Here is a 25,900-nt window from a genome sequence, read left to right as displayed (position 1 = left end):
TAGAAGTCAGCCCAGAACTGGCCCTACTGAACACACTATAAAGAGCTTATAATCCATCTACTCTCAGCATCCAGAAACATCATAGCCAGACACTGGAGGGACCTGTCAGAAATAAACATGGAACACTGGTATCAAGTAGTATGGGAAACAGCATTACTAGAAAAGCTAACCAATAGACTGTAACTGATACGGGGACAAATAGAAGAGGACGTCTTCACTCTGGTATGGCTCCCCTTTATCACATACACGGCCCAACAAGACAACATGAACCCACCGACATCACACAATTCAATATGAAAATTCCTTTAAGTAGCACCTTAGAGACCAACTAAGTTTGTTATTGGTATGAGCTTTTGTGTGCATGCACACTTCAGATAAGGTGCTACTGGAAGGAATTTTTTAATTTTGTTTCGACTACGGCAGACCAACACGGCTACCTACCTGTAACTAGAACACTTCAATATGATTAACGTAACCCAACAACCCCCTCACAGTCGCACAAACAAATCAAACTGCAGCCAACCAAAGACAATCAACCACACCCAAGCCCACCCCAACCTGTCTCACCACCAAGGAAACGTATAGAAAGAGAACCTACCCAAGTGAGAGCTGACACAAAAACCCCATGCATACGCTAAGTCTCAGGACCAATGTCTCAGGGCAAATGTAACTGATCTGTAGAAAACACAAACTGAAGAAAGAGACAATGCATGTGCTTTTGTAAACGAGGAAAATCTTTAATAAAAATTGTTTTTTGTTATTTAAAAAAAAGCACCAGCAATGAGTGCACAATGCAAGAGAAAAGGCAAGCGACTGAGGATTTTTCTGATCTTTTCATGCCCTAGTTTTAAACTAGGACATCTCTCTTCCCTGTAGCCCTGTATCTGGCTGGGAGGCACCTGGCGCATCTGGATAGGGACGGCAGCTCCATTTCTGAACCGGGGACTGCAGTGCCTCCGACTCCCGCCACCTCGCTCTCTTTGCCCCATTATCAGCAGTGAGGCTCCTCTGTAGCTCGACCAAGCCCGCCCAGGGCTCGTCCACACAGCCCTTCATTCCCCCGCCCCGCACCCCTCAACTGACTCTTCCCCGCTCAATTAAGAAACTCAAAGAAACCCAGAAGGACAAAATGGGTTTGCCGAAGGGAGGGGAACCCAAGTCCCGCCGCCGCCGCCGCCGGTTCCCTGTCCCCCACCTCGCGGCGCTGTGGGAACCCGCTTCCAGACAGGCCTCGGGGGTCCGCCGCGGCGGTACTCTGGGCCGCCGGACGAACAGGCGGCAGCACCAACGCAGACCGGGCTTAACCATCGGGGCCTCCCCTACCCGTGTGGGCGCCTCATTGAGGCGGCGGCGGCACGTCTCGTGTGAAGGGCGCCCTTCCTCGGCCGCCCCTTGCCTGAGAGGCCTCCCGCCAGCAGCCGAATCCCACCCGGCAAGGCCGAGGCCGGATCATTTTCCTATCCGCGCCCGGCAACTCGGCCGCTTCATCTCCTCTGGGACGGCTCTCGCTCTCTCCGTCGGGCAAGACGGAAGTCTCGCGAGTCCTGGAGCGGGAACGGGGAGGGAGGGGGGAGGAACCTCCGCTGCTTCCGCCGTTCTCGCGAGAAGCGGCTCCACGGCGACAGGAACGCGAATACGGAAGTGGCGGCGGCGGCGCCGCTGCATCGGAAGGCGAAGACGGTTGGACGGCGAGGGGGGGAAAGGCCAGGAGAGGCGGAGGCGCGCGTGGCGCGGTGGCCGGGGGAGCAGAGGAGGTAGAGCGGCGCCTCCCGCCACCCCCACCCCCCGGGTAGTGGGATGGGCCTCTACCTCCCGCAGCAGCCCCTCCTTCTCCCCTCCCGCCGGGGACGCGACCTCGCTGGGCTCCTCGCTCGGCCTCCCTCGCGCTCCTGCAGAGGCGGCCGGAGCGAGAGAAGCCTGGGCAGCTGCAGCTGCTATTCTTTGCACGGCGAGCCTGGGACCTGGGAATACGGGGTGCGGTGGGGGGGGGGCGACGTTGGCTAATAGCACCTCCCCCACCCGCGGCCAAGAGGACTCGACTGGGGAGGGGTTAAAATGTAGAGGGCGGGGGAGAGATGCGGCCAGCACAGCAACGGAGACAATTCGGGGGAAGCTCTTGCACGCAACGCTGAACCAGCCTCCTCCCCTCTACGATCCCCTCCCCTATCTATCTTCCCGCACCAAAGGTGGGCGCAGGGTTCGGCTTTGCAGATGCAGAGCATGATTTAGACTGAGCTAGGTAGGACCTGGGTGCTGTACGGGCTTTCCCCCTCTTCACCTCCTGCCCTGAAAAGTGGGAGAGGGTCCACCGTCTGGCCTCACTTTTGGTTTCTGTGACGTTGCCTTTATTGTCTTGGATTTGGCTTTCTCTAGTCCAGTGGTTGCCAAACTCTGCCCTCCACATGTTTTGGAACTACAGTACAGTTCCCATCATCCCTGACCATCTGTTATCTAGGGATGGGAGTTGTAGTCCCAAAACATCTGGAGGGCCAAGTTTGGCCACCACTGTATCAGTCTAAACTTTATTTTAACCTGCTCCCATAACCCTGGCATACAGAAGAAAGAACAAGCTAGGCAGTCCCCTCTCCATGCACTGGCAAGCCACTACAGTAACCTATGTGCTGACTAAAAAAAGTCAAATTTCAAAATCATCCTTCTATTTTATTAAGAGCTGGTTTTGGAAATTAGGAGGTAGTTGCCTTCTCTCCTATGTTAAATAAATGCCTTAGATTATTTCTCAGTATGCCTTAAGATAAAAACAAACTTGTTTCTATTTATATACATGCAATGGAAGCTGAACACATCCCAGTCAATGATTCTGTGTATTCCTATTTCTTATATTTTGTTTCTGAAAAGTGAGTGGGGTTTTTGTCTTCTTTCTCTACTTGTGCTGACTTGGGTACTTTCTTTCCAGGTAGGTTCAGTGAGAAGCTGAAGCGCCCCCCTCCCCAGCCTCCCCCATGGTGGGGTTTGGGGCCAACCGGAGGGGGGGCCGTCTCCCTTCGTTCCTCTTTGTTGCCTTGCTGCTAGTCATTGCCGTCCTTGCCTTCAATTACTGGACTACCTCATCCCGCCAAACGGTCCTGCAGGAGGAGGTGGCAGAGTTGCAGGGCCAGGCCAAGCGCAGTGATGTTGCCAGGGGGCGCTTGGAGAAGAGGAACTCTGAGCTCTTGCTCCAGGGGGAGCTGCACAAGAAACAGCTGGAGCAGAAGGAAGCTGAGCACAGCCAGCTGAGCAACCAACTGCAAGCCAGGGAAGGCCAGATAAGGAAGTGTGAAGAGAGCAGGGTGAGGTGTCATTGCATATGATGGTTGCTTGTGTCTATTTTATGTTGTCTAGTACTGTATATTCCAAACAGCATGTCCGAAACTAACTGGCCACCAGCTGCCTTTTGTGAGAGCAAGGGCAGCTGTTATTAACCATTGAGCTTCTAGCTTTCCCTTTCTGAGCTACTCCCATGAAGCCTTTTGATATGCTGGTACCTTTTGCCTATGTAAAAAACTTTCATGTGGTTCCTGCCCACCCACCCCCATCTCTCCCTCTGCCTCTCCCTTTTCTCCACTGTTTAATGAGGCATGTTTTCAGTTTTCAGCTTTGCTTTCTGTTCCTAGATAGATTCCCCTCCTCATCTTATTTCAGAAGAGAAGGGGTGTGTATGGGTGTGCTTTTAAGCAAAATGAGCTTTGTTTTGGAAGAGGGAGGGAGGGGGAATGAAATCAAGGAAGATTGGGGAGGTTGCTTTGTTGTTGTTGTGACAAGTTTAGTTCCTTCTGCTTGTGGGCAATCCTTTGTTTTTTACATAATGGTTTGGGACCTTCTCTCTTCCCCCAACCCCCATTATTTAGGAGGAATATTATTAGACGTATTATATTAGACGTAACACATTTTATGTTACGTATAATATTAGACGTAACACGTTTAAGCCCACTTTGTCAGACTGCTGAATGCATCTCATGAAGGCAACTGTAGCCTACAAATGCTTGTTTATATCACAGAAGTCTGACAGCTAGTTGTTTTATTGTGTTGAATCTCTTAAGACTGGAGTCCCATTAGCTGCATTTACACAAGAAAACACTCTTGAGAGGACATGGCACCCATCAAGGGAGAGAGAAAAGATTACATTAATCTTTTAATGTTTTAAGAGATTCTCAGATTCTGGGTTTTCAAAGGAAGGTTTGCAAAATGCATTAGCATTTACAGAGTTAGTTTGCCATGGTAAATGTGACATCCCAGATACCCAGAACTTTTCATGTAACAGAATTTTGAAGGCTGAGATGTACAAGCAGTCCTGAAAAAAAAAATGTTCTTCTTGTGGAGGAGTAAATCATGGCTGGGAGTAAGAAGCCAATTTGTCCAAATGTCTCTAAAGCCTTGGTTTTCATAGATTATTCCCTATTCCCGGATGTGTCAGAGCACTTCATTGTTCCAGCTGCCAACACTTTCATTGTGTGATCACACAGGAATAATTATGTGGCAGCAGAATGCATTATCAATCAAGGCCATATTCCAAATGTGAATGCCTGGGTAGTACATTAATATCTGACCTCCAGGTACAAATGGTATGGTATCGAAAGTCAGAAGTAGCAGTCCTGGGATTAACATTGCAGCCTAATTAATGTAAGGCAGGCATGTCCAACAGGAAGATCGCGATCTACTGGTAGATCACAGGGTGTCCCTGGTTGATCGCCACCCCCCAGGTCGATCTCACCCCCCCCCAAAAAAAGCTCAACAACTCTGGTCCATCCTCCAATGACAATGGGTAGATCACTGCAAGTTTTTTTAAAATACTGTGAATAGATCTCAGTCTCTTGGAAGTCGGACGTCCCTGATGTAAGGTAATGCTTGTTATATCATATTGACATAGTAACTGATGTGCAGGCACTCTAGGTGGGGAGGCTGATTTATCATGACCTTTTTGGGACCAGAATGATGTGTGACTTCCTGCAAGAGTGACAGGAGAAGTGTGACTCTGTGATTTTCCTGGATATGCAGCACCTTTTGAAACTGTTGAGCACAGAGGACTGGCTCTTTGGGTTGGGAGTGCAGTGGTTCCTGTCCTCTCTTCAGGAGCGAAAGGTAGTCTTGGGAGACTTCTGTTGGACCCCATGGCAGTTGATCTGTGGAGTCCCTCAGGGTTCCATTCTGCCCACAATGCTATTAGCCATGCAGATTCTCAACCAATGTCTGGCCACTGTAATAGGCTGGATGAGGGAGAATAAATTAAAGGTGACTTCGGATAAGATGACGGTGCTGTGGCTAGGTGGTTTCTGAGCTCATGAATTACGGTAGCATAGGGCAGTCTAACTTTTCATACCAAGTGGGCTGCAAGAGTACTTCAACATGGAACCTGCTGGCCGCACACTGTCTTATCATGGGGTAGGGGGGTGGGGTGCATGCCCAAAATCTGATGCCCCCCGCAGCCCTCACATTGCCTTCCCAAAGCTGGGAAAGTTCTCACCAGGATTTGAGAAGAAAGTGGGAGGACTCTAGGAACCTGCCTGAGCCTTCACACCTCCTTTCCAAAGCCCAGTGCCTCTGCCTGGGCTTTGGGAAGGCAGCATGAAAACAGTTGGGGGGCATAAAATGTTGCTGAAGGATGGCTCTTGTACCACACATTGGACCATTCTGAATTAGGAGAACAACCTATTCTTGGTGGGGTTCAATTCCCTTGAAGGAGTAGGTACAGATTCTTAAGGGGTACCTCTGGATACATATCTCTTACTAGAGACAAAACTATGCTCAGTATTGTGCAGTGGCTTTGTTCACCTTTGGCTGTTCCTGGACAGGGTTAGTTTAGCCACAATGATCTGTGTTCTGATAACTTCTTGTCCGGACTACTGTAATGCGGTAGTCATTACAGTATGTGGAGCTACCTTTGAATACTACAGTACTTGGGAACTGCGGCTTGTGCAAACTATAGTTTTCCATTTTTTGAGTGGGTCAACCAACCAGAGTGGTTGTTACTCAGGTTCTTAAGGAACTTTCTGCAGTGGCTGCCAGACAGAGGGCCTTCTCGGTAGTGGCGCCCGCCCTATGGAACGCCCTCCCTTCAGATGTGAAGGAAATAAGCAGCTATCTTCTTTTTAAAAGACATCTGAAGGCAGCCCTGTTTAGGGAAGTTTTTGATATTTAATGCTGTATTGTTTTTAACTCTTGATTGGAAGCCGCCCAGAATGGCTGGGGAAACTCAGCCAGATGGGTGGGGTATAAATAATAAATTATTATTATTATTATTATTATTATTATTATTATTATTATTATTATATTACATTTACAAGTCAAATCCAAGGTTTTTCAGATGATGTATAAAACCCTGATATGCCTTGGGACTTAAAATCTTGAGGGAGTCTCTCTCTGTCTCTGTCCTTGCGTGGGAGATTGGTTGGGGCAGGGGGCTCCTTAGCATCCCACCACTAGCTTCTGTGCACTTCACTGGGATGTGGGGTGGTCCTTTTCTGTTGTGATATCTGTTTGTAGGAAGGGACGCCCCAGAATTTGGCTGATACCTTCACTGCTGCCTTTTAGATGCTTGGTTGAAAATGCAGCCTTCAGTAAAATAGTGCCACTCACACTGGCAAATATTTCAACTGCTGTTTCTACGATTTGTTCTTCTTCTTGTTGTTGTTGTGTATGTTTGGTTTCATGCAATATTATTGTTACCTTCCCAGAGATCTGTGAAAGTGGGGCAGAATATAAATGAATAAAAAAATTCATTGATTAATCTGCATTCTAATGAAACATTGAAGTGGTATTTTTAAAACAATCATTCCCCCCGCCCCCCTGAATTTGAATGGCTACTGGGGTCAAAGTAAAAAATGTTGCTTCTTGTCTTGAAGTGTAAATGGATTGTGTGCAATATCTTGAATGAAAAAGAAAATAGATTTTGGGAAACCTTTGTTGAAACTTTAGGCTATTTAATAAGCTCAGTTTTTCATCAAAGTCTTGTTTACCATGATCATTTTGATATTAACTGTATAGTCATAATATGACCACTAATTTGCACAATATATATTTCCTCCTTTTCAGATTAAGCTTCAGAACAACATATCATACCAAATGGCAGACATACATCGCTTAAAGGGTAAGGAGTCAAAAGAAAGGAGAAGCATGCAGCAGTTAAACCTACTAATTCTGAGAGCAGTATAAAGAAAGTATACTGGTAGCAATGTAGCAACTGGTGATGTGGATTATTTGGAGAATTGTGAATTGGAAATTTTTTTTGTGCCCTAGAGATCTAATTTAGCAGGTTTATTTTACTTGTATTGGTAAGCAAAGCTTAAAACTTTGCAACTGTCAAGTTTTCCTAATATTCTTCCTCTTGACATGAGCTAGAGCCTTTCTTTAAAAAATATCATGCTGTGTTTGTTTATCTGGCACAGAAGGGCCATTGCCTCGCTTGCCATTATCCCTTTTCTGTTCCTGCCTCAAAGATGAGAACATGAATTCTGTTTTGTTACAAATTCTGCAAATGTGCCCTCAAATGTCTCGTAGACCTTCGATAGGCAGCAGTGTTTTGGTTTTTAAAGGGAGAGTTGAAGTTATAGCATAGGCAGTGACTTCTATCAGTTGTACAGCCAAGTGCTATAACATTAAAATAATTTAAAGTCCTCTGGTGGAGATCTTACATTGCTATAAGTCAAAGAATTGCTTTGTTTATGCAACAACACACCACTGTAGTATGGTCTCTAATATGGTTGATTACTGTTGGTAATCTTCTTACACGGCTTTGTCAGGTGAAGTTACAAAGTCATGTTCTCACAGAATGGAAGTCATGTGAAATAAATAACATTATGCCATACCCTTTCCAACAATGATATTTGTTCATATATAAAGGGTGCTAGAGAGTAAATGGCAATGCTTTACAAAGATAGATGCACATGCAGACCCAAGTTAAATCCCCATATATCCATGAAGTTGATTGGGTGATCTTGGACCCTAATCCATATTAAAGTGTTGTGAAGATAAAGGGGGAGGGGAAAGAAATATGTACACTCCTCTGAGTTTGAATGATGGGCAGAATGTAAATAAATAAGTGCTGTGGCTCCTTGGGCCCTAACATTATAGTTTGCAAGAGTAGTAGCTGTAAGAGTTTGCTTTACTAAAATACAAGCATAAGATACTAAAAATTGAATGCGGCATGAGACTCCAGAAAGAAAAGTAACACCTCTTTCACACACACACACACACGTTTTCTCCTATTTTGTAATGAGGTTCCTAAACAGTTATATTTTAGGTTTCGTATCACTTGTCCAAGACATTAGCGTATACAGAACATTCTATTTTAGCAGTGGAAAAATAACAATTTCCCAACTTGTGGGGGGAAGTTGCATTTAAGTTATGAAGGCATTATTTTTCTAACCATTTTGACTTACACTTTGCCTTAGAACAACTCGCAGAGTTGCGTCAAGAATTTATTCGTCAAGAGGACCAGCTTCATGAATATAGGAACAACAATACACAACTTCTGAAAAGGTTGGAGTATGAAAGGTGAGCATAGCAATATATAAATCTGAACTGATGCCAATGTATTCTAATAATACAGAGTTCTGCAGAGTCTTTCCAGCTTAGCTATGCCATGAACTTTCAGATCAAAGTGGAGTCCTGCTTTTGACATCAGCATCCTTTATTAGCTATATGCAGAAGGAATTAGAAGAAAAGCATATTTTAGGACAGCTGTGGTAGGGTAGTGCCCATTCTGCCCTCACTGAAAAGGAGACTAGTGAAACGTCATGATTTTGACTTGCTTGCTAAAAGAAGCAAAAGAAATGGTCTCAGAACCCGTTAATCAAGGTATCCAAGATAGAATTCCTGAGGGATGGCAATCGCTGCACCAAAAATGTATTGATTATCCTACAGCACCATCAGTCAACACTGGAGGGTGCTTCACAGTTATGTTCTATGTTATGTGGAATGGAGGGAGAGCCAATTCCATGTTCCACCTCCTGCTTCAGGCAAGGAATAAGCAAACACAATGGTTTGATAAGGAAAGGTCTGACAGGAGATTTCAATTCATAGAATCATAGTTGGAAAGGACCCCAAGGGTCATCTAGTTCAACCCCCTGCAATGCAGGAATCTCAGCATGCAATCCCTCATCCAGTTTGAAACCATACCAGTCCCTGCTTAGCTTTGCAAATGTGCTAGCAATTTTATTGCCATTCATGTGTCCATAAGGAGAGTCACCTTAATTTAGAACTCAAGTCTTAGTAGTGGTTGCAACTCTTTCCTTTGCAAAGAGCATCCATAATATTGTGTTAGAGCATCTGCTTTGTATGTAGAAGATATGAGCTTCAGTCCCTGGCATCTTCACTTAAAAGGATCTGTGGCCTTCTGTCATCAACTCCAGGATTCTATGATCTTGGGAAATACCCTTCTTGCCTTGGACTTTAGAGAACCACTACCAGCTGGTGTTGATGACTGATACTAGGCTAGATGGACCAAAAGACTGGAGTCATACATTCAGTGCCTTGCAAGGGAAAGAGATACTGTTTTGTTCCAGAAACAAATAGTACTTCAGCGGAGAGCATATAAAACGTGTGTCAATCTTGGGGAGAAGTTATAAAATTTGTTACCTCTGTTGTACATTATCTGTTCTGCCAGTTTTCAGTGTGGACATCAGATCAAAGAACTGAGGATGCAGCATGAAGAAAATATGAGAAAGTTAGAGGACCAAGTTACACAAGACCAAAAGGTACACCATCTAAATGCTCAGTTGTTTAAGTCTGTGAAAGGCCATAGTTGAGGGGTAGAGAGAGCATCTTCCTTGGGTGCAGGAGGTCCCAGGTTTAATCCCCAGCATCTCCAGGTAGTGTTGGGAATGTCCAAGAAGGTAGCTTCGTATGTTCCTATCATTTTTCATAGACAGAGAATGGTTTGAAATACCATTTTACTTTGGTAATTTCCTCTCTAGTTACTCATTAAGAGAAGAGTCAGGATCTAACCCAGGCATAGGCCCTCGGCCCTCCAGATGCTTTGGGACTACAATTCCCATCATCCCATACCTGCTAGCTAGGGATCATGGGAGTTGTAGGCCATAAACATCTGGAGGGCTGAGTTTGCCTATGCCTGATCTAACCAGCTTTCGTTCCACTTGGGAATGGATAGAAGATTGATTTGCATCCTACCCTTCACTGCTTGCTGCATGATTCTAGGATGGGTTGCCAGCACCCCTATCGCCATGATAATAATAATAATGATGATGATGATAATAATAATAATAATAATTTTTATTATTTATACCACGCCCATCTGGGGTAGATCAGTTCTATCCATAAATTTGATGTTAGACTTTGTTATGGGAAAAGAACAAAACTTGGTTGAGATAGAAGTAGAAGTGTATTTCCATTGACAACAGACTGAATCATCCTAATGGAATGACAAGCACACAGGATGTCTAATTCAAATGTGAACAAATGTGTTTCATAGTTGGTTCTTTACATTTTTGCAACAGGCTGCTCACAGAAGCCAGACCAGTAAGGATATTGAGAGCAACCTGAGCAATAATCCAACAACGCAACAATTGGATGAAAAGAATGTAATTCGGAATGAAACACCTTCCATCAACAATATCTCAGATGGCAAAGGTCTGTTTAGTACAATTGTGGGTATTTAGTATAATTGTGGGTACCACTATGTACCTCTTAAGTGTCTTGGGAGAAAACAGAGTACCTGGCTGGCTAGGAACTCCTCAGTCTTGAGGCACAGATCTGGTGCCATTTTTACCATTGGCCAGCGATGAAGTCTTGGAGAAAGTTGCCTGCCTTTGCAGCTAGCTCACTGAGGGAGATGTATTGCTTTTTGTTCAGCAACTATGATCTACTACCTCTAGTCCAGTCCTTGTAACAATTCTGAATCCACTTAGAACTTAAAAGTAAGCAGCAGTAAGGAGAGAAATTTCTTCTTGTCTTGACAGAGAAACTGAAACCAGGAGATGATGCAGGCATGCCTGGGATAGAAGAGAATGACGCTGCTAAAGCTGAAGATACACTCACTGGTTAGCAAAGCTATATATATTTTACTACTCCTACTACTATTTCTAAGTAATCTAAAATCTATTATTTTTGATAATTCTGAAATACCCATTTCCTCCCTCAGCAGTTTGTGGTTTTTTTAGATGGGTTACTGATTTCAACTCCAGAGAAAGGGCTAGCTAGTGTCAGATTTCAGTTTGTTGCCAAAGGTGACCAAGGTAGTTTACAAGAGGACTTTTCTGAAGAGGGGTGAAGTGCTATTGGCTAAAGCAGTTATCAGATGTGAAATAAAAAGACAGATGCTGCACCAGAATCTCTGGATTCCCTGTTGTCTTGATTCTAAGTATAAACTGACAGAATTGGTTGCCGCTGACTCTTGCTCATCAATAAGAAGTATAAATAGGGAGGGGGAGCTTTCTTATTTTTTTGCAACCCTGCAAAATTGAACTTAACTCTTCTCGGCTTGTGAACGCTAGCAAATGATGCCCTGACAAAACATTTCAAACTGGTGAGAGCGCAAACATTTGTTATAGTATACTGGATTCTGGCCCTTGCAGGAAAGCCCCTGCTTCTGTATGGCTTATCTTGAAGATATAGAAGAGCTTCTGGCAACAACTGCATTTGTACCAATCTGCAGAACCAATCAATCAATCAATTATACCCTGCCCATCTGGCTGGGTTTCCCCAGCCACTCTGGGCGGCTTCCAGCAGAACATATCAGTTCTCTTTTTGAACAGTGCGCTCAGTGGTTGCCTTAGGATGTGCCATTGATATTAGTAGATAAGTGAGTCATAGTGTGATTTTGTTTGTTTAGCTTTGAAGAAGCCACTTGTTTCAGCTTCTCAGAATGAACCTCAACCCAATGGAAATCTTCCAACAGAAAAGCCCCATTCTCCAAATCTGGCTCAAGGTAAGAAGTCACTGGTGTATCTTTAAAACGGGAGTAAATATTCTCCTTCAGTGAAGGGCCTTCTAAAGCAGGTTATCCCTCACTCTCCTATGGCGGAATGAGGTCACCAGTTCTTCCCCAGCCTGCTAAGAGTCAACGGGGATGACTGCCGGCTTCCTCGGCCAATAAAGCAAGATGAGCGCCGCAACCCCAGAGTCGTCTGTGACTGGACCTAATGGTCAGGGGTCCCTTTACCTTTAAGTTATATGTACAGTAGACTTGTTGAAATAAATGTTCTTAAGAGAAAAAAAGTTGTTCTCAGTCTGGCCTCTCCTTTAGTCTTTATGCAGAGCCAAGGTGAATGTGATCTAAAACTTCTTTAGGCTTGTTTAAAACCACCACCTTCCTTCTCTGTTTCTCAAGTTTAGCAAAGACATTACAAGGCAGACATTATTTAGGAATTAGAGGTGTGAAGGTGGGCAGCTTTTATTTGTAAAGTGAGCAATCCCAGAGAACAGAGAGGCGACAATCACCACAGAGTGGAAGTGAGAAGCAAACACTGACAAGGTTAATTTAACTTGTAAAAGGGCTGAGGTTAATCCAGTTTGTTCCCAATGGGGGGGGGGGATTTGATTTTTTAAGGGGGGGGGCAATTCGAGAATGAGTTTTTAACAGTGAATGGCCTTTTAGGCTTCCTCCACTTGAATAGGAGTTCACTTTTTGAATAATAAGAATTATATGTGCCGGGGAGGTGTGTGTGTCAGGATTTTAGAGATGCTTAGGTGGGGCATGGCCAAAAAAAGTTTGGGAACCACTGCTCCATGCTGTCCCCACACAATGCATTAAATTAAAGAATGGACAAAGTGGTTTGAGTGACATAAGTGGTTACTAGACTTGGTAAGAAAGTAACGTCCAGGCATGGAGAAAGCCTCTTAAGCTTTTAAAACAAGTGTGACAGAAGTATCAATAGCCGATAATGGATGACACGCCTTCTTCCCCATTCTCTGCCTTGACTACTGAGAAAATGAAAGCACAGGTGTCAGCAATGTTTGGAGAAAAATCCGTCATGAGGTTTAAAAAATACAAAAACACCAGGGGATCCCTTGCCCTTCAAAAAGGACTTAATTCATAAGCTGCTTTTCCTTGTGCCTGAACAGTGCAAATAGTCAAAGTGCTTTAATTGTTTTTGTGCGCTTCCAGGTGTAAACAGTAACCAAAATGGAAATGCTGACATCATAAAGCAGATCCCACCAAATCCTCTTCAGCATTTGATTCCTGATCACGTCCTAGATAATCAGAAAGCTGAAAAAGAACATTTAAAAAAGGACAGAATCAGTGACTTCCAAAGAATGAAGCAAAGTAAGTTAATCAGACCCTTGCTCATAATTCTGACTCAGACCCTTACTCATAATTGAAGCAGCACAGTAAAACCAAAGTGTGGATTTTCTAGATGAGTTAATATTCAGGTAATGTTAATAACACCAGATCTTGTGGGGGTGGGGAGCTTTAGCGGTGCCCTCTTCACTACCATTCTCACTTACACTCAGTCTGAGCACTCTGGTAATTTTGAGGATGTGTTTGATCAATGGAAAAGAACGAGACAATAGGTCACATTTCCATTGTGAGGCACTGTGAATATGAGCAGCTTTAGATAGGCACAACTTTCAGAATCAAGCTTGATTCCAAACTTTCTTTCCTTGAATTCTTATGGCTTGTTACAAATAGGAACTTGGTGTGCTTAGAATGTTGCTTAGTTCCAAAAGTATTGTCTATTTTTTTTTGCAATTTTTCTTGAGGGTTTAAGGTTCATTTTCACCATATTATGGCAACCCCTAACTTAAATTATTTCATTGTGTTAAACCTAGAAATAGACTGTCTTAGGCTGCAAATCCTGTTACAGTTAGTGGAGCATATACTTCTCTTTGGGCAGGTATAAGACTGCGCTGTTAAACAGTTTAATAAACTAATGGATCCCTTTATTTTCATAGTGCTTAACAATTTTGAATGGCTCAGAAACTGATAAATCCATGCAATGCAAGCTATATTCTAACTCTTTTCCTCAAGTTAGGAATTGCTTGCATCATTGGGGGTTTGCTTTAATATACCTCTTGGAAATTAGAAATAGCTGACCTCTGGTCTTGTGATGCAGAAAAGTGGAACTTTTCATGAGTATCTTCTGTAGCTTTAAGTGAAGCATGGTCAGTTTGCCTTGACATATTTATTTTAAAAATTCTGTATCCTGCCTTAAAGCTCAAATTGGAAAACAATGATAGCCAGTATTACAGAACCACTTCTGTAACAGAGTGAAAGTTTACCAAGTAGACTAGCCCGTCTTAAAATTACTGTCACAAGTGAGATCTGCAACAAAAATGTTGTCGCATGGCATGCATCATGTCCGCCTCCAGGGCTTTCTATTTTTTCCTCCCTTCTTGAGGGTTTTTTAATGATGTTTTTGGTCCTTCTACAAGCCTTTGGGTTTCCCCTCACTCTTATATGTGGATGGTGCCATTTTGCTTACATAAGGATCCAGAATATTCCATAAAACTTCAAGAATAGGGGGAATGGTGCCCCAAACTCCCACAGCATAGTTGAAATGACAAACTGAATTGACTCATCTTTGCCATGCTGCAGAACGCCATTGAAGATAGTGCAAGGTAGGCTCCCGCATGAACCAATGGGGCAACTAATGAAGAAGGCCCTGTATGGCTAGAGTCAAATGTACGGTTAGAGCTAATGGGACACACAAGTGTATCATCACCAGCTCTTTGAAATGGTCCTGGAAATAAATTAAAACCTAGTGGAGCTGTTTCAGCAAGAGAGTAGCATGCTCCTGATAAACTGCTCTTGTTTTTTACCTGACTGCTGTATTCTGGGTCAGTTGAATATATATATATATAGTATTTCAATATATAGTATTTGTTGCTCAGATTCTGTTTGTTGAAGATTACAGTTACGGCTATCCGGTTTCTCCCACCATATTTGGTATGGGTATTTCCCCCCAAACCACACCCCTGTATGGACATAGAATGTGAAACTGTATTGCTATGTAAGGGTCTCAAAGTAATGCCTGACTATGCAACTTAGCAAGATTGTTATGTTTGAAAACATCCTTGGGCTTATAATCTCTTTAGACAGATACAAATAATTCAAGCGATTCCAGAAACTTTCCACTGTATTGATTTCAGTTTATTAAATGCTTCCTATAAAATATTTTTAAGCAGTTTAACTATTAAAAACAATAACAATCAAAAGTGATTTTAACTTTTAGACATGGGAACTTCAGAGTTCTCCTGTGTGGCTGAATGGTAATTGAGGAATTTTTGAGAGAACTTTAAAATAACCACAACAAATCCTAGGGATATTGCCATAGACCAAGCCAGGGTTGAGGAACCGGATCCACTTTGAAGGCCAGATCCTTATCTGTTCCCTCCATCTGCGGGTCATTTTGGCAGGTGGGTCATGTCAAATGACACCCAGTGATTCAAAGCTCAAGCCACAGGGTCATCTCCAACTCTAGTCTTATAGTCCCGCAACTCTAAGAGATGAGCTTCTGCCTGCCGCCTTTCCAAGAGCAAGCAGGTGTGATGCTTAATGCTATGAGTAGAGATAAGAGATCACTCCTCTCCAATCCAAGTGTAGCACTTCGTAATCTTGGGCCAGATTCAGAGGCCTGGCGGGCCAAAGATTCTCCACTTTGTACCCCCAAGTACAAACATGTTTTATGTGAGCATGAATTCCTCAGTGCACCTGTCGGCACATCTGGCTCTGAGCAGATTATCTGACAAGGAAGCATTTAAAATTTCTCAAAATACTTTAAAAATTGCTTCATAGTTTAGCTGTGGCTCTGGAAATGAACTCTTGAGCCTTCATTTTTTTCAGATCTGCAATGTTGGACAGGAATTTAGGAAATAAGTTGTAAATTATTTTCATTTTATGAAGCTTCTAATTGTTTGCTTCAGTCGTGCTTAGCTGTAATTTTTCAAGATATAGAAAACAGATGAAGCGTGACAGTGTAACTGGAGAACTCTCAATCGTTGAAGTCTTTACTTGCCACTTACTGTTCATTTCATATGGAAGATTTAAGCGAACTTTATTTGCTTGCAGCTTATTGTCAACTCTCTGCTGTAGTCCGTATTTCCGACACTCAAGTGTGTGTGTGTTTATCTTAGCTCTTTAGCTCAAGTGTTCAGTTTGTAAATATTGTTATTGGAAAACACCAAAGGCCTATGCAAGTTTTCATCTTCTGGAAATGTCAGTAGCCTTCTTTTGCAGAATCCTACATGGCTGAAAGATAAACTTTGTGTTGGGCTCAGACCTTTGCCCAGAGCTGACTCTTCCTCTGCTACTAGCATGACACTGAATCTTACTTTTTGCTCATGCGTATAGTGTGAGATGTATTCTTTTCTTTGGTTTAATCTATATTTCACTGTGTAGAACTACTTTTCCATTTTTTAAAAAGTTTCTAAAGCTTTGAAAAATTCAGATTAGAAAATAGTTACATTAAAGGCTATAGTATACAAACGATTATAAAGCTCAGATCTTGTCAAAGCAACCAAAATATTTTGGTAAAGTTTCATTAATACAAGATGCCCACTTATTCCAAATAGGCAGTTGCCTTCTTTTGAGGCAAGTGTTTTGTGTCTTAGATATAAAACACTGGAGATTTTAAGGGGCTAGAGATTATAATGAAAGGTCATAAAATTTAGTGCTCTGAAGTTCCAGGCAGAAGGATTTGTTTTTTAAAAACAAACAGCAAGGCCTTGAACTGCTGAATATTTTTCTCAATTTATAGTGCTGCAAGGATTATTTGCAACCAAACACTTTTAAGCACTTTTCTGAGTTCAGGTTCCTTCCTGCTTCTCTTTACTCCGCTTTTTTCTCTCCCCTTCCCTCCCTCTCCCCTTCATCCTGGCCTCTGACTATAAATCCTTTGCCTACTTCACAGGCCGGTTCTTTGATGAGAATGAGTCCCCTGTTGATCCGCAACATGGCTCTAAACTGGCGGATTATAATGGGGATGATGGGAACGTGGGTGAGTATGAGGCAGACAAGCAGGCTGAGCTGGCCTACAATGAGGAAGAGGATGGTGATGGTGGTGAAGAAGACGTCCAAGGTGAGCTTGGGCCTTGTCTCCATCCCATTCATGTGATTCCCTCACTTGAGAACCATGCTGCAGTGGTGTAGAGTTCCACTATTTAGCTGCTTAGAAAGGTCCTGCTGTGAATAGACAGCTGAATTTTGACTGTGTCATCTTCTAGCAGTTCAGCTTGTGAAGTAACGCTAGAACTTGAAGCAATTTCTAATTGGTAGTAAATATGGTTTTTTCTAGTAGTCTTGAATTTGTACCAGAGGGAGTCAAGGGTACTGTGGTGAAGCTGGTTCTTGCCTATGCAGGGCATGATAAAACCATTCTTGAAGGTGCTGCTGCGTTTTCCTCCTTATTGCCAAGGACTAACATGGTGGCTGTGCTAGAATTAATTTGTGCGTCCAGCTATTAGGCAAGCATGCGGATCTGGCATAGGCCCAAAGCTGAATCTGTAGCCTTCACTGTTGTGATTAACTATAGCTATCTGGAATGTTCTTATGCCTTACTAATATACATAATCGGTGGACCTCCATGGCGCATTTCTGTTGCTTCCAATACCTAAGGTGTTCTCATGCATGCTCTCATCTTGCACTTGGCATATGCCTTGATCTATCACCCTCTTTTACCTGTTTGCTTCCATTGCTTGTGTGTGCGTTGTGGTATCGCTTCCAAACCCTAAACTGCCTCTACCAACTTGAAGAACAAAGTAGCACATAGTAAATTTTTTTGTACTGCAGAAGACTCTAGAAATCAGTAAGAAATAGCTTCCACACTTCAGTTTTCCAAATCACATTAGGGCCCAAACTGGTATTCATGTTAACTAAACCCCTTTTCTCTCTTTACCCTGCCCTCCCCGGAATACAGCAGTTTTTCCATTCATTTCAAGGGCTCTTGTGGAGACATCCTCTCATTAAATTATGAAATGTGAAATACAAATTTATTTTGCATCTTCCCAGGATAAGATGTTATCATTTTCCAAAGCTTCATTCTTGACACTGGTGTTCTAATCTTCTAGGTCAGTTGAAATTCTTTTAAATTGGCCTGCCTGCAAGTACGATAGAATTTTAAGATGGTGTTTTTGTTTAGTTTGGAATGAAGTGCTGCTGGCATTTCTTTAAAAATATGCTTTTTTCCTATCAGGGAAAGTTGGTAGGTCCAGCATACATTAAGTGACAGAACAACTTCTATTAACTTACAATCACATTGCAAGCATAATTGTATGTGAGATTAATCTGTTGGGAGACCATAAGAGAAAATGATATTAGTAGTCTCTAAATACATTCCCGTCTGAATCCCCTCATGTAAGTATTGGGTGATAATGAAGTTTAAATCAAACTAGGTGCTATCCTTCAAAACACTATATTTGTGTGCAGATTATATTGCAGCTCTTTTTATGCCTCTTGTACCTATGAACAGCATTTGTCCACAGCAGTTGATTGTGGGAGGGTTACTTCTGGTTGGATAGACTCTCCCTTAGTGTGCCAAGCAGCAGGGTTTCAGACTGGGTGTGCATGTATAAGATGTCTTAAGGTAAAGCTACTGTTCAATTAATTTTAGTATGCTGTAAAAGTCTAGAGGGGTATGGAGAACACCAGTTCAGAATCAGTACAGCTAAATAACTTACTCATCCTACTAAGCCAAAGGGGTGGGTAACCTGCAGGTTGGTTTGCTCACAAGCTCCTGTGAATCCTCCTTGGGATTGTGTTGTGTATAAAATGATACAGATGGGATGGGAAAGAGCAAATAGGAAGGAAAACAGTGTTTCAAAGCAGAAAGTTTACAGAAATGCAGACCTCTAGAACAAAGGATGTTAAGTAATTGTTCCTCTTAGTAAAGCATCTTACATACAAAAATTCTGGGTATGCACACTTCACACACCCATAATTTATATGGAAAGGCAGTGAATTGTTTGTTCTCAACACATGGTCCTGTGGGTTTCAGAGAACTTATTTAAAAAACTTAATGTTGGTTTGCCTCCTTTGATTCCAGATGATGAGGAGAGAGAGCTTCAAATGGAACTTGCAGACTACGGAAAACCACACTTCAACGATGTACTTTAAATTCCAAATTACCTTTATCTGAGGGATTCTGCAAGAGGAAAAAAATCGCAACCGATTTTTCAGTATTTACTGTAAGAGACACTGAAAAGAATGACAGCAAAAAGTTAACAGTGGAAGGAAAAGGTAAAATGCTGTGTATATGTATATAGTTGTACTTATTTCGCAAATGAACAGAACCAGAGATGGTTTGTTCTTTTAGGAGATGCTTAATAACCTGAAACTACGCAAAGTTGGGTGCACCTGGCTCTTTATTGGACTGGGCAGTAAGACTGTTCCTTACCTGTAACCTTTGAAATAATAGCTAACATTGCAAAATAACTTAGGTCAACATGTTTCTGAAACTAAGCCACTTTGTAAACTGGAGAACTTTGTACAGTTTGTATCTTATATATGAATTACTTCATTGCAGGAATAACTGTACAGATGGGACACTCTTTGATACCACAATGTATTTAACCCATGCAAGGAAATTATTCATTTCTCTTACTGTTGTGACTTGCATTTTAGAGACTACATTTCATTTTGAGAAAGTTGACTGAAAATGTGTTTGTGTTTTATGAAAGAACTTTCCTTACTATAACTATGGAAGGTCTGTGTGATACATACTACATTAATTCTATATGAGACAATATTGTTAACTCTAGGAGAGTGACTAAAGTTATCCATAGTAAAAATGCAGCAACAGTGTAGTAATTTTATAGGATAATTACCAGAGTTTAAATCTGCAAAACCTACAACCAGTATTTCCAACACATAAAAGCTATAAATATTTTATTTGCCTTTGTTTTTACAGCAGTGATTTCAATCTTATGCAATAATAGCCGAATGTAATGGAGAGTGGCTAAAAGTGCAATCTCATCAGTTTCTTCATTCATTCCTGTCTGAACCTCTGATGTGTTTCAGAATTGGAGTCATGCTCAGTTTGTTTCAACTTCAGTGCTGTAGTATGGATTACTCAAAACGCTGGGCATGTTCTATGTTCTTGCGGTTTTGTACTGTGTTTTTGTGTAAGAGGTTTTACTTTGTTTTTTTGTTTGTTTTGATGTTTAAGCACTTTCTGAAGTTCACAGAAATGGTTATGCCCATCTATATCCTGAGCAACAAGTTATTAACCCTAGTTATCAACAAGGGCTACTGTGAATAAAGAATTTAGGTCCTATGACAGGGTTGATTGTACTTCATGATTTCTGCTGTACTCAGGTTATTGGTCTCTTTGGTAAGTTAAAGTTAATTTGCAGTAATTTAATTAACAATTTGCATTGAATAAAAAGGAGAGATCTGTTTAAGACTTCCCTTAGAACAGTGTTTATTTCTGACAACAGATATGGAAGCTTGTGCTTGGGCACTTCTCAAGCACACAAACCTGGACACATGAGTGGTGACTGTTCGTCTTAGTTTTATTTTCAAGCTGTAAAACTTACAAGGCTGAACCTGCCTTAGAGGTAGTTTCTCTCCCCGTCTCCCTGCCACCATTCCTAACCCCTCTTTCTCCATACGTCTTCAGTGTTGTACTTTGTGAATTGACCAAAATGTGTCTGCCCTAAATTAGGTGTAATTTTATTAGGATTTTGCTGTTGAAATCCAAAATTTAATAGGTTCTAATAAAACTTAATGCAGTTTTAGTGCTTGTCTTTGTGTCCTTTCAACCATCCAGTGAAGGAGGGCAGTGTGTTCCAGGGATGTGCTGCTCTCCATTCTATGAACCTGGTCAGCCTCACAAGCTGTCCATGGGTGAATTTTTATGATGCACTCAAGGCATAAGTCATGCTTCTGACTTTTGGCATAAAAGACTGCCTTCCCCAACATAGTGCCTCTAGAAGGTTTGGATTTCAGTTTCTATCAGCTCTAGGCAGCCAGAGGCTGAAAGTTGTAGTCCAGAACAGCTGGAGAGCACCAGATTTGGGAAGGTTGGTATAAGTGTGCTGGTTCCTGAAAAGGGGGAATTGAGGCTGGCAGACAGACAAAAATCTGTATCTGAACACAGATTGATTTCAGCTTTAAGATCCATACTAATTAACACATTATTTGGTAGTCTCATGTTTAAAGAACATCAGTTCTGGGGTTCAGTTTGATTGCAATAAATCTCAAGTAATGCTGCTTCACACAAAGAATTTAACTATGCAAAGTACTTAGGTGTAGGAAAATTATCATACAGCAAAATGCACACTTGTGCAAGTGCATCGAGACTAAAGGCACTGTGCTCCTCCTGTGGTCCATCTGCTACCATTGGCATGCTACCTGGGCCTAAGCCATTGTTTGGTTTAGCATTATCTCTGAACCTGGGCCATTGGTTTTTCTGGAGTAAGAGAAACCCCAAGCCCAGGTTTGAACATCATTCTATGTCAAACCCATGGTTTAGTCCTGGGTAGCACAACAGCAATATTTGCTCCAAAGATCGACTCTTCTTGCGAAACTGTGCTTCAGCTTGTAGACATGCAGTCTTAACATTTATTTAGATTTCCAGTTTACAGTCCTGAGCGCCTCTTAAAACAGTTTATAAAAAAATTCTCAAAATTAAAGTCACACTGTAATCTAGACAGAATGGCACAGTACTTGTGTGAAACAGATTATTCAGCCCTTGTCCTTCTCTGGTGTCTGAGCAAGCAGCAGCTCCTTCCAAAGTATTTTTAGGCAAAGGTGGGGCTGAGCAGCTAGGTCTTACTCAGCCCATGTTGGAAGCAGTCTTCCCTTGCTAGCAGGTGGCAGTTGCCAGGAAACAGCTCCTTTTGAGGCAAGGCAAGGGGGCTATACAGCTATATGTTGCTCAGGCTCTGACAAAAGTAGTCTTCCCTTGCTGGCAGTTGCCAGGCAACAATTGTGTAAAGCAGCCTGTCAGGGAAGAAATAGAGAAACTGCATGTTGTTTCAGAAAACTGAGCTTTCTTCAGCAATTGCAAACTATTGGGACGGGGGGAGGGAGATCATATAAAGCAGACATGGACCAAACTGACAGTCTTGCTACAGCAATGCAACTGAGCTTGTACAAGGTAAGCACAAATCCAACTCTTCTCCTATACATGCTTCTTGGTCTTTAAATTAATGGGCAGGAACACAGCCACCCTCACACTGCTAATTTGAATATGCACTGGACGTACATAAAAGGTGATGTGTTAAACTGCCTCTGTCTTGTAGGCATCCTTTTCTTAAAGCAACATGTTTGCTGCCTGTGGTGCAATTTGAGTATCTAAACAGCACATGCTTGCTGTACACAATTCCATGCATGCGAGATTGAAGAGGGAAGGGTTTGTGGAAAAATAAATATTTGAAAGCATCCATTGTATTTCCTTCCAAACAAGCAATCTAAAAGCTGCAAGCTTGTGTTGGGGCTGTTTTCCAAAATGAGTGGTTTACACATCTACCAACTTATGTGTGATGCCATTACCATGGAAACAGGTACCAGCTTGACACAAATAATGCTGCACCATTTGAGGTGCTTCCAATCCAACTGTGGCATGCCTTAAGAGCCACATCTTGATTTGAAACCTGCAGCCCTAATATGCTAGAATAAAAAAATTAAAAAGCATTTTGCTTTCTGCAGCGATCAAAAAGCTTTGTCGTAAAGTATCTAGTAATAAGCATACCAAATCAAATTCTTAATGTCTGCTTTATAAATAGCAATGGCATTGCCCTATGCAGTGATGTTTTAAACAGGGTAATCTCAGAAAGCAACTCACCCAGCCAACTTGAAAGCTTTGCATAATTTTGGATTAGGTTCTTTTATGCACAGTGGAAATGTTTTGAGTGCTAAGCCAGGACACATTGTTGCTCTAGGCAATCCAGAAGTTGTGCCCCATAATCCACTATAAATTTGGATTTTATCATCTGGTTGTGGCCTACTGCTTTTATCATTTTACTTATTTTAAGTTTGAAGTAGAGGATACCATGGGAGTTTTATGCTGAAGGGCATTTTATAAGCGGTTTGTTGTATAAATAAATATTGTTTCAAATGGCCCATAAACATAATTTATTGAACAGCAAAATGCATGTTATAAAATCCATGGACCAGGCCTATTGATGCTCTAATTAGACCCTCTTCTACACATTTACGGTTGAAACAAGGCATGATAAGGCTTGTGGAAAGTCTGGGCAACAGCTTCTTGGGTGGTTTCTTCAATCTCATTCTTCCAAAAACCACAAAGCAGATCCCAACATGACAGCTTCCCTGCGTCCCGGTTTATAAACATAACCAGTTTTCTCTCACAAACAGCTTTTCTGAACAAGAAGCGTGCCAAAGAGTAGCCTCCAGGCACAGCAATCAGCAATGCCACCCTCACCCCCATCAAATCTTCTCACATCTGCCAGGCCTTTAAGCTCAATTTGATGGTCTTATCTTCAAAGGTGCGGTCTCCCTCTCTCTGCCAACAGTACAAGAATTATGATGTAGAAGTTGGTTAATAGTTCACAGTTCCTTATTTGCACAGAAGTTTGAAACAGCTCAAGCAGAAAACTTAAAAGTTTTGGTCTATCCTTATCATGACTGATAGACTCTCTTTCGATAACATCATTGTTCTCCAATTCAAACTGTTGTCTTGGTGCAACCCTTGTACAGAGGCACAGTGACCCCAAATGACAATAAATAATAAGGAAATACACCATAATAAGCTTTGACCTACGCCAAATCGTACATCCAAATCTCAAGTGGAGTGTTGTCTATAAAAAGTATGTCTAGCTCAATGTCTCTTCAGCATAGTGCAAGGTCAAATGTGACCCACCACCAATGTATATAGAAAAGAATAAGGAACTGGGCATGTACACCGCAAAAACAAGATTTAGGCCACACCTCCAGTAAAGTATTTATAAAAAGCATTTAATTATGCCTAATTCAATGCTTACTGGGCATAGTGCAGTGCTGAATGCAGCAACCCTATGCCAATAATAGCCACAATATGTACTTTGGCCCACCACATCCACAGCATCAGGATAGTGTCCTTTATGAAATGGTACTGAATTGGATTAGGGAGCTAAAATATGTCCAAAAAAAAAAAAAAAGGAGCTAAGAGTGCACACTCTAAAATAACCTTTGGTCTACCACCAATCATACACCCATGCATCCAGCATGGATAGCATTGAATCACATTCAGCCCAATGCATTTCTTAGGCACAGACATTTCAAGTGCTAATACCCTCCTCACTCATACAACCTCAGTTCCTTTTTTCTGCTATTGTTGGTGCCCAGCACATTTGAGCTTTTATAGGCATCAAGCTGCCACTTCTGACAGTTTGCTGCACCCAAATGCTATACTGGGCAGGGCATAGTGAAATGCCTTTCCACATACCTGGAGGTGTGAAATTTAAGATTTGGGGTGTGCACTGCCCAAATTATTTTTTTGTTATTGCCATTGGAGGTCTTCACCCACTTGGTAGTATTCAGCAAACAGAGCAATTTTGATGGAGAAAACTATTGTGACTCTTGGAGGTGATAGCCTGTCACTCATGAAGATATACAATACGTGATAGACAAAAGCTTATTCTGAGGTTCAGGGCCAGATAAACTATAGCCCTCTTTTTTAAAAAAAGTTTTCTGCTTGAAGTGTGTTTTGAACTTCCATGCAAGTTAGGAACTGGTAACTAGTAACCAACTTACGCACCATACAGATATTGAATTATAATAAAAAATGTCAAGTATTCTGATACTGGAGTAAGGGAATGCAGGCAGGGATTCACTAAACTGAATGCTTTCTGTCATTATGTGACTGGTAAAGCTATAAAAGATCAGCCAGAGAGTTCTTTCCCTGATTATATTGTTGTGGTGATGTTTTAACTAACAGTCAGATATTTTGTTGGATGGGTGGCTGCTCATTACCAAGTGAGCAATTGACAGTATGCTTTGGGAATAAAATCAGTCAAAATCTTGATACACATGTTTTTGGCCATGATGGTGATTTTCTGTGGACTAGACTGAAAAATAAAATGGATGGACTTTCACAAGATGTATTTGGACACTGTTCCCTTGGAGACCTTGCAACTCTGCTACCTTGAAAACAGATAGCACCTTGCTGAGCAGATGCATACAGCCAGGGATGTAACAAAGGACTCACCTCAAGATGAAATCACAGTGCTGGATACATTTGCATTTCATAAGGAGGACAAACAAAATGCGTGCCTGGAAAAACAAAAAAGCCTGTTTCCCCAGGAATGCATTGTTTTAGGCAGTTCTAACTAAAGAAGCCCCTTCAAAGGTTTCAGGAAGGCCACTCTGAGGTCAGCACTTTGATTCAGTGGTATACAAGTCCATCTCAATCCGCTAGGTGGCAGAGCCAGAAGCAGCATCCTTTGGGAAGGTGAAACACAGGAAAGTCCACTTAAGCATCTTGTTTATGGATATCACTTAGTCACCTTTCCATGCATGGGGGGAAAATACTCAAGGCATTAAGTACTACCAAATGTAACAGGATTAGCAGTCACGTAAATATAACTAGATATGTAGCCTCTAAGACAGATTATACATTTTAAAAGTGACATAAAATTAATTAGTTGCAGGGATTGTGACTTCTGCAACCGTTATGCAAAATTCCATCAAATACTTTTGTGGGCCCTTCTCTCTTTTAAACATTTCCTTGCCTTGGAGCTGCAGTACCTATGAAGTTGTGCTGCTGGAAAAACAAAAGCCTTACCTGCCAACTGCACCTGTTGGATTTGCTCTATGCCGCCTTGTCCAAACGCCCTAGGCAGCGAACAGGATCTTGCTGCCGAGGGACCTGTTTCCTGCTGATCTTTTCTGTGGCTGCTCGTCTTCGAAATCAACGCAATCATTCCTCATTCTCCGACGGGCGGGAAAATTTAAACACGCACACACGAAGAAACTGCTTCAGCAAGTCCGAAAAAAAGGGGAAATCCTCCCCGCCGCCCTTCAGTCCTTTCGGAGCCCCTCCGAAGGGGCGAGCGGCCCCCACGGTAG

At 42.2% G+C, this 25,900-nt stretch overlaps 1 protein-coding gene and 1 long non-coding RNA gene across 14 annotated transcripts; one reads left to right on the top strand and one right to left on the bottom strand.

The window, feature by feature from the left end:
- Positions 1 to 1,544: 1,544 nt before the first annotated feature.
- GOLM2 (golgi membrane protein 2) lies at positions 1,545 to 20,625 on the top strand. 13 transcript variants are annotated; one of them, XR_014504591.1, is made up of 12 exons: positions 1,585 to 1,754; positions 2,915 to 3,287; positions 7,027 to 7,081; positions 8,385 to 8,487; positions 9,599 to 9,689; positions 10,449 to 10,581; positions 10,911 to 10,991; positions 11,783 to 11,878; positions 13,058 to 13,216; positions 16,803 to 16,970; positions 18,933 to 19,126; positions 19,797 to 20,625. XR_014504591.1 is itself a non-coding variant. In XM_083412173.1 (11 exons), the coding sequence occupies exons 2-11, from the start codon at positions 2,961 to 2,963 to the stop codon at positions 19,001 to 19,003; spliced, it is 1,284 nt and encodes a 427-aa protein (XP_083268299.1). In that variant the 5' UTR covers positions 1,545 to 1,754; positions 2,915 to 2,960; the 3' UTR covers positions 19,004 to 20,625. The 13 variants fall into 13 exon arrangements, 7 of the variants coding, with proteins under 7 accessions (XP_083268299.1, XP_083268297.1, XP_083268301.1 ...); XR_014504592.1 differs by adding an exon at positions 17,900 to 17,958 and having other exon boundaries at positions 18,933 to 20,625; XR_014504593.1 differs by having other exon boundaries at positions 1,608 to 1,754; positions 10,446 to 10,581.
- On the bottom strand, positions 20,019 to 25,752 carry LOC310663895. The gene is made up of 3 exons (XR_014504643.1): positions 25,617 to 25,752; positions 25,041 to 25,273; positions 20,019 to 21,832 (listed from the first exon to the last, which is right to left on the bottom strand). It is a non-coding gene; the product is annotated as an uncharacterized lncRNA (long non-coding RNA).
- Positions 25,753 to 25,900: the final 148 nt, after the last annotated feature.

The sequence above is a fragment of the Podarcis tiliguerta genome, assembly GCF_965153285.1.
Source record: "Podarcis tiliguerta genome assembly, chromosome: 14".
NCBI classification, from domain to species: domain Eukaryota; kingdom Metazoa; phylum Chordata; class Lepidosauria; order Squamata; family Lacertidae; genus Podarcis; species Podarcis tiliguerta.
Note: the sequence above shows the minus strand (reverse complement) of the source record. Positions and strands in the feature narration are given on the sequence as shown.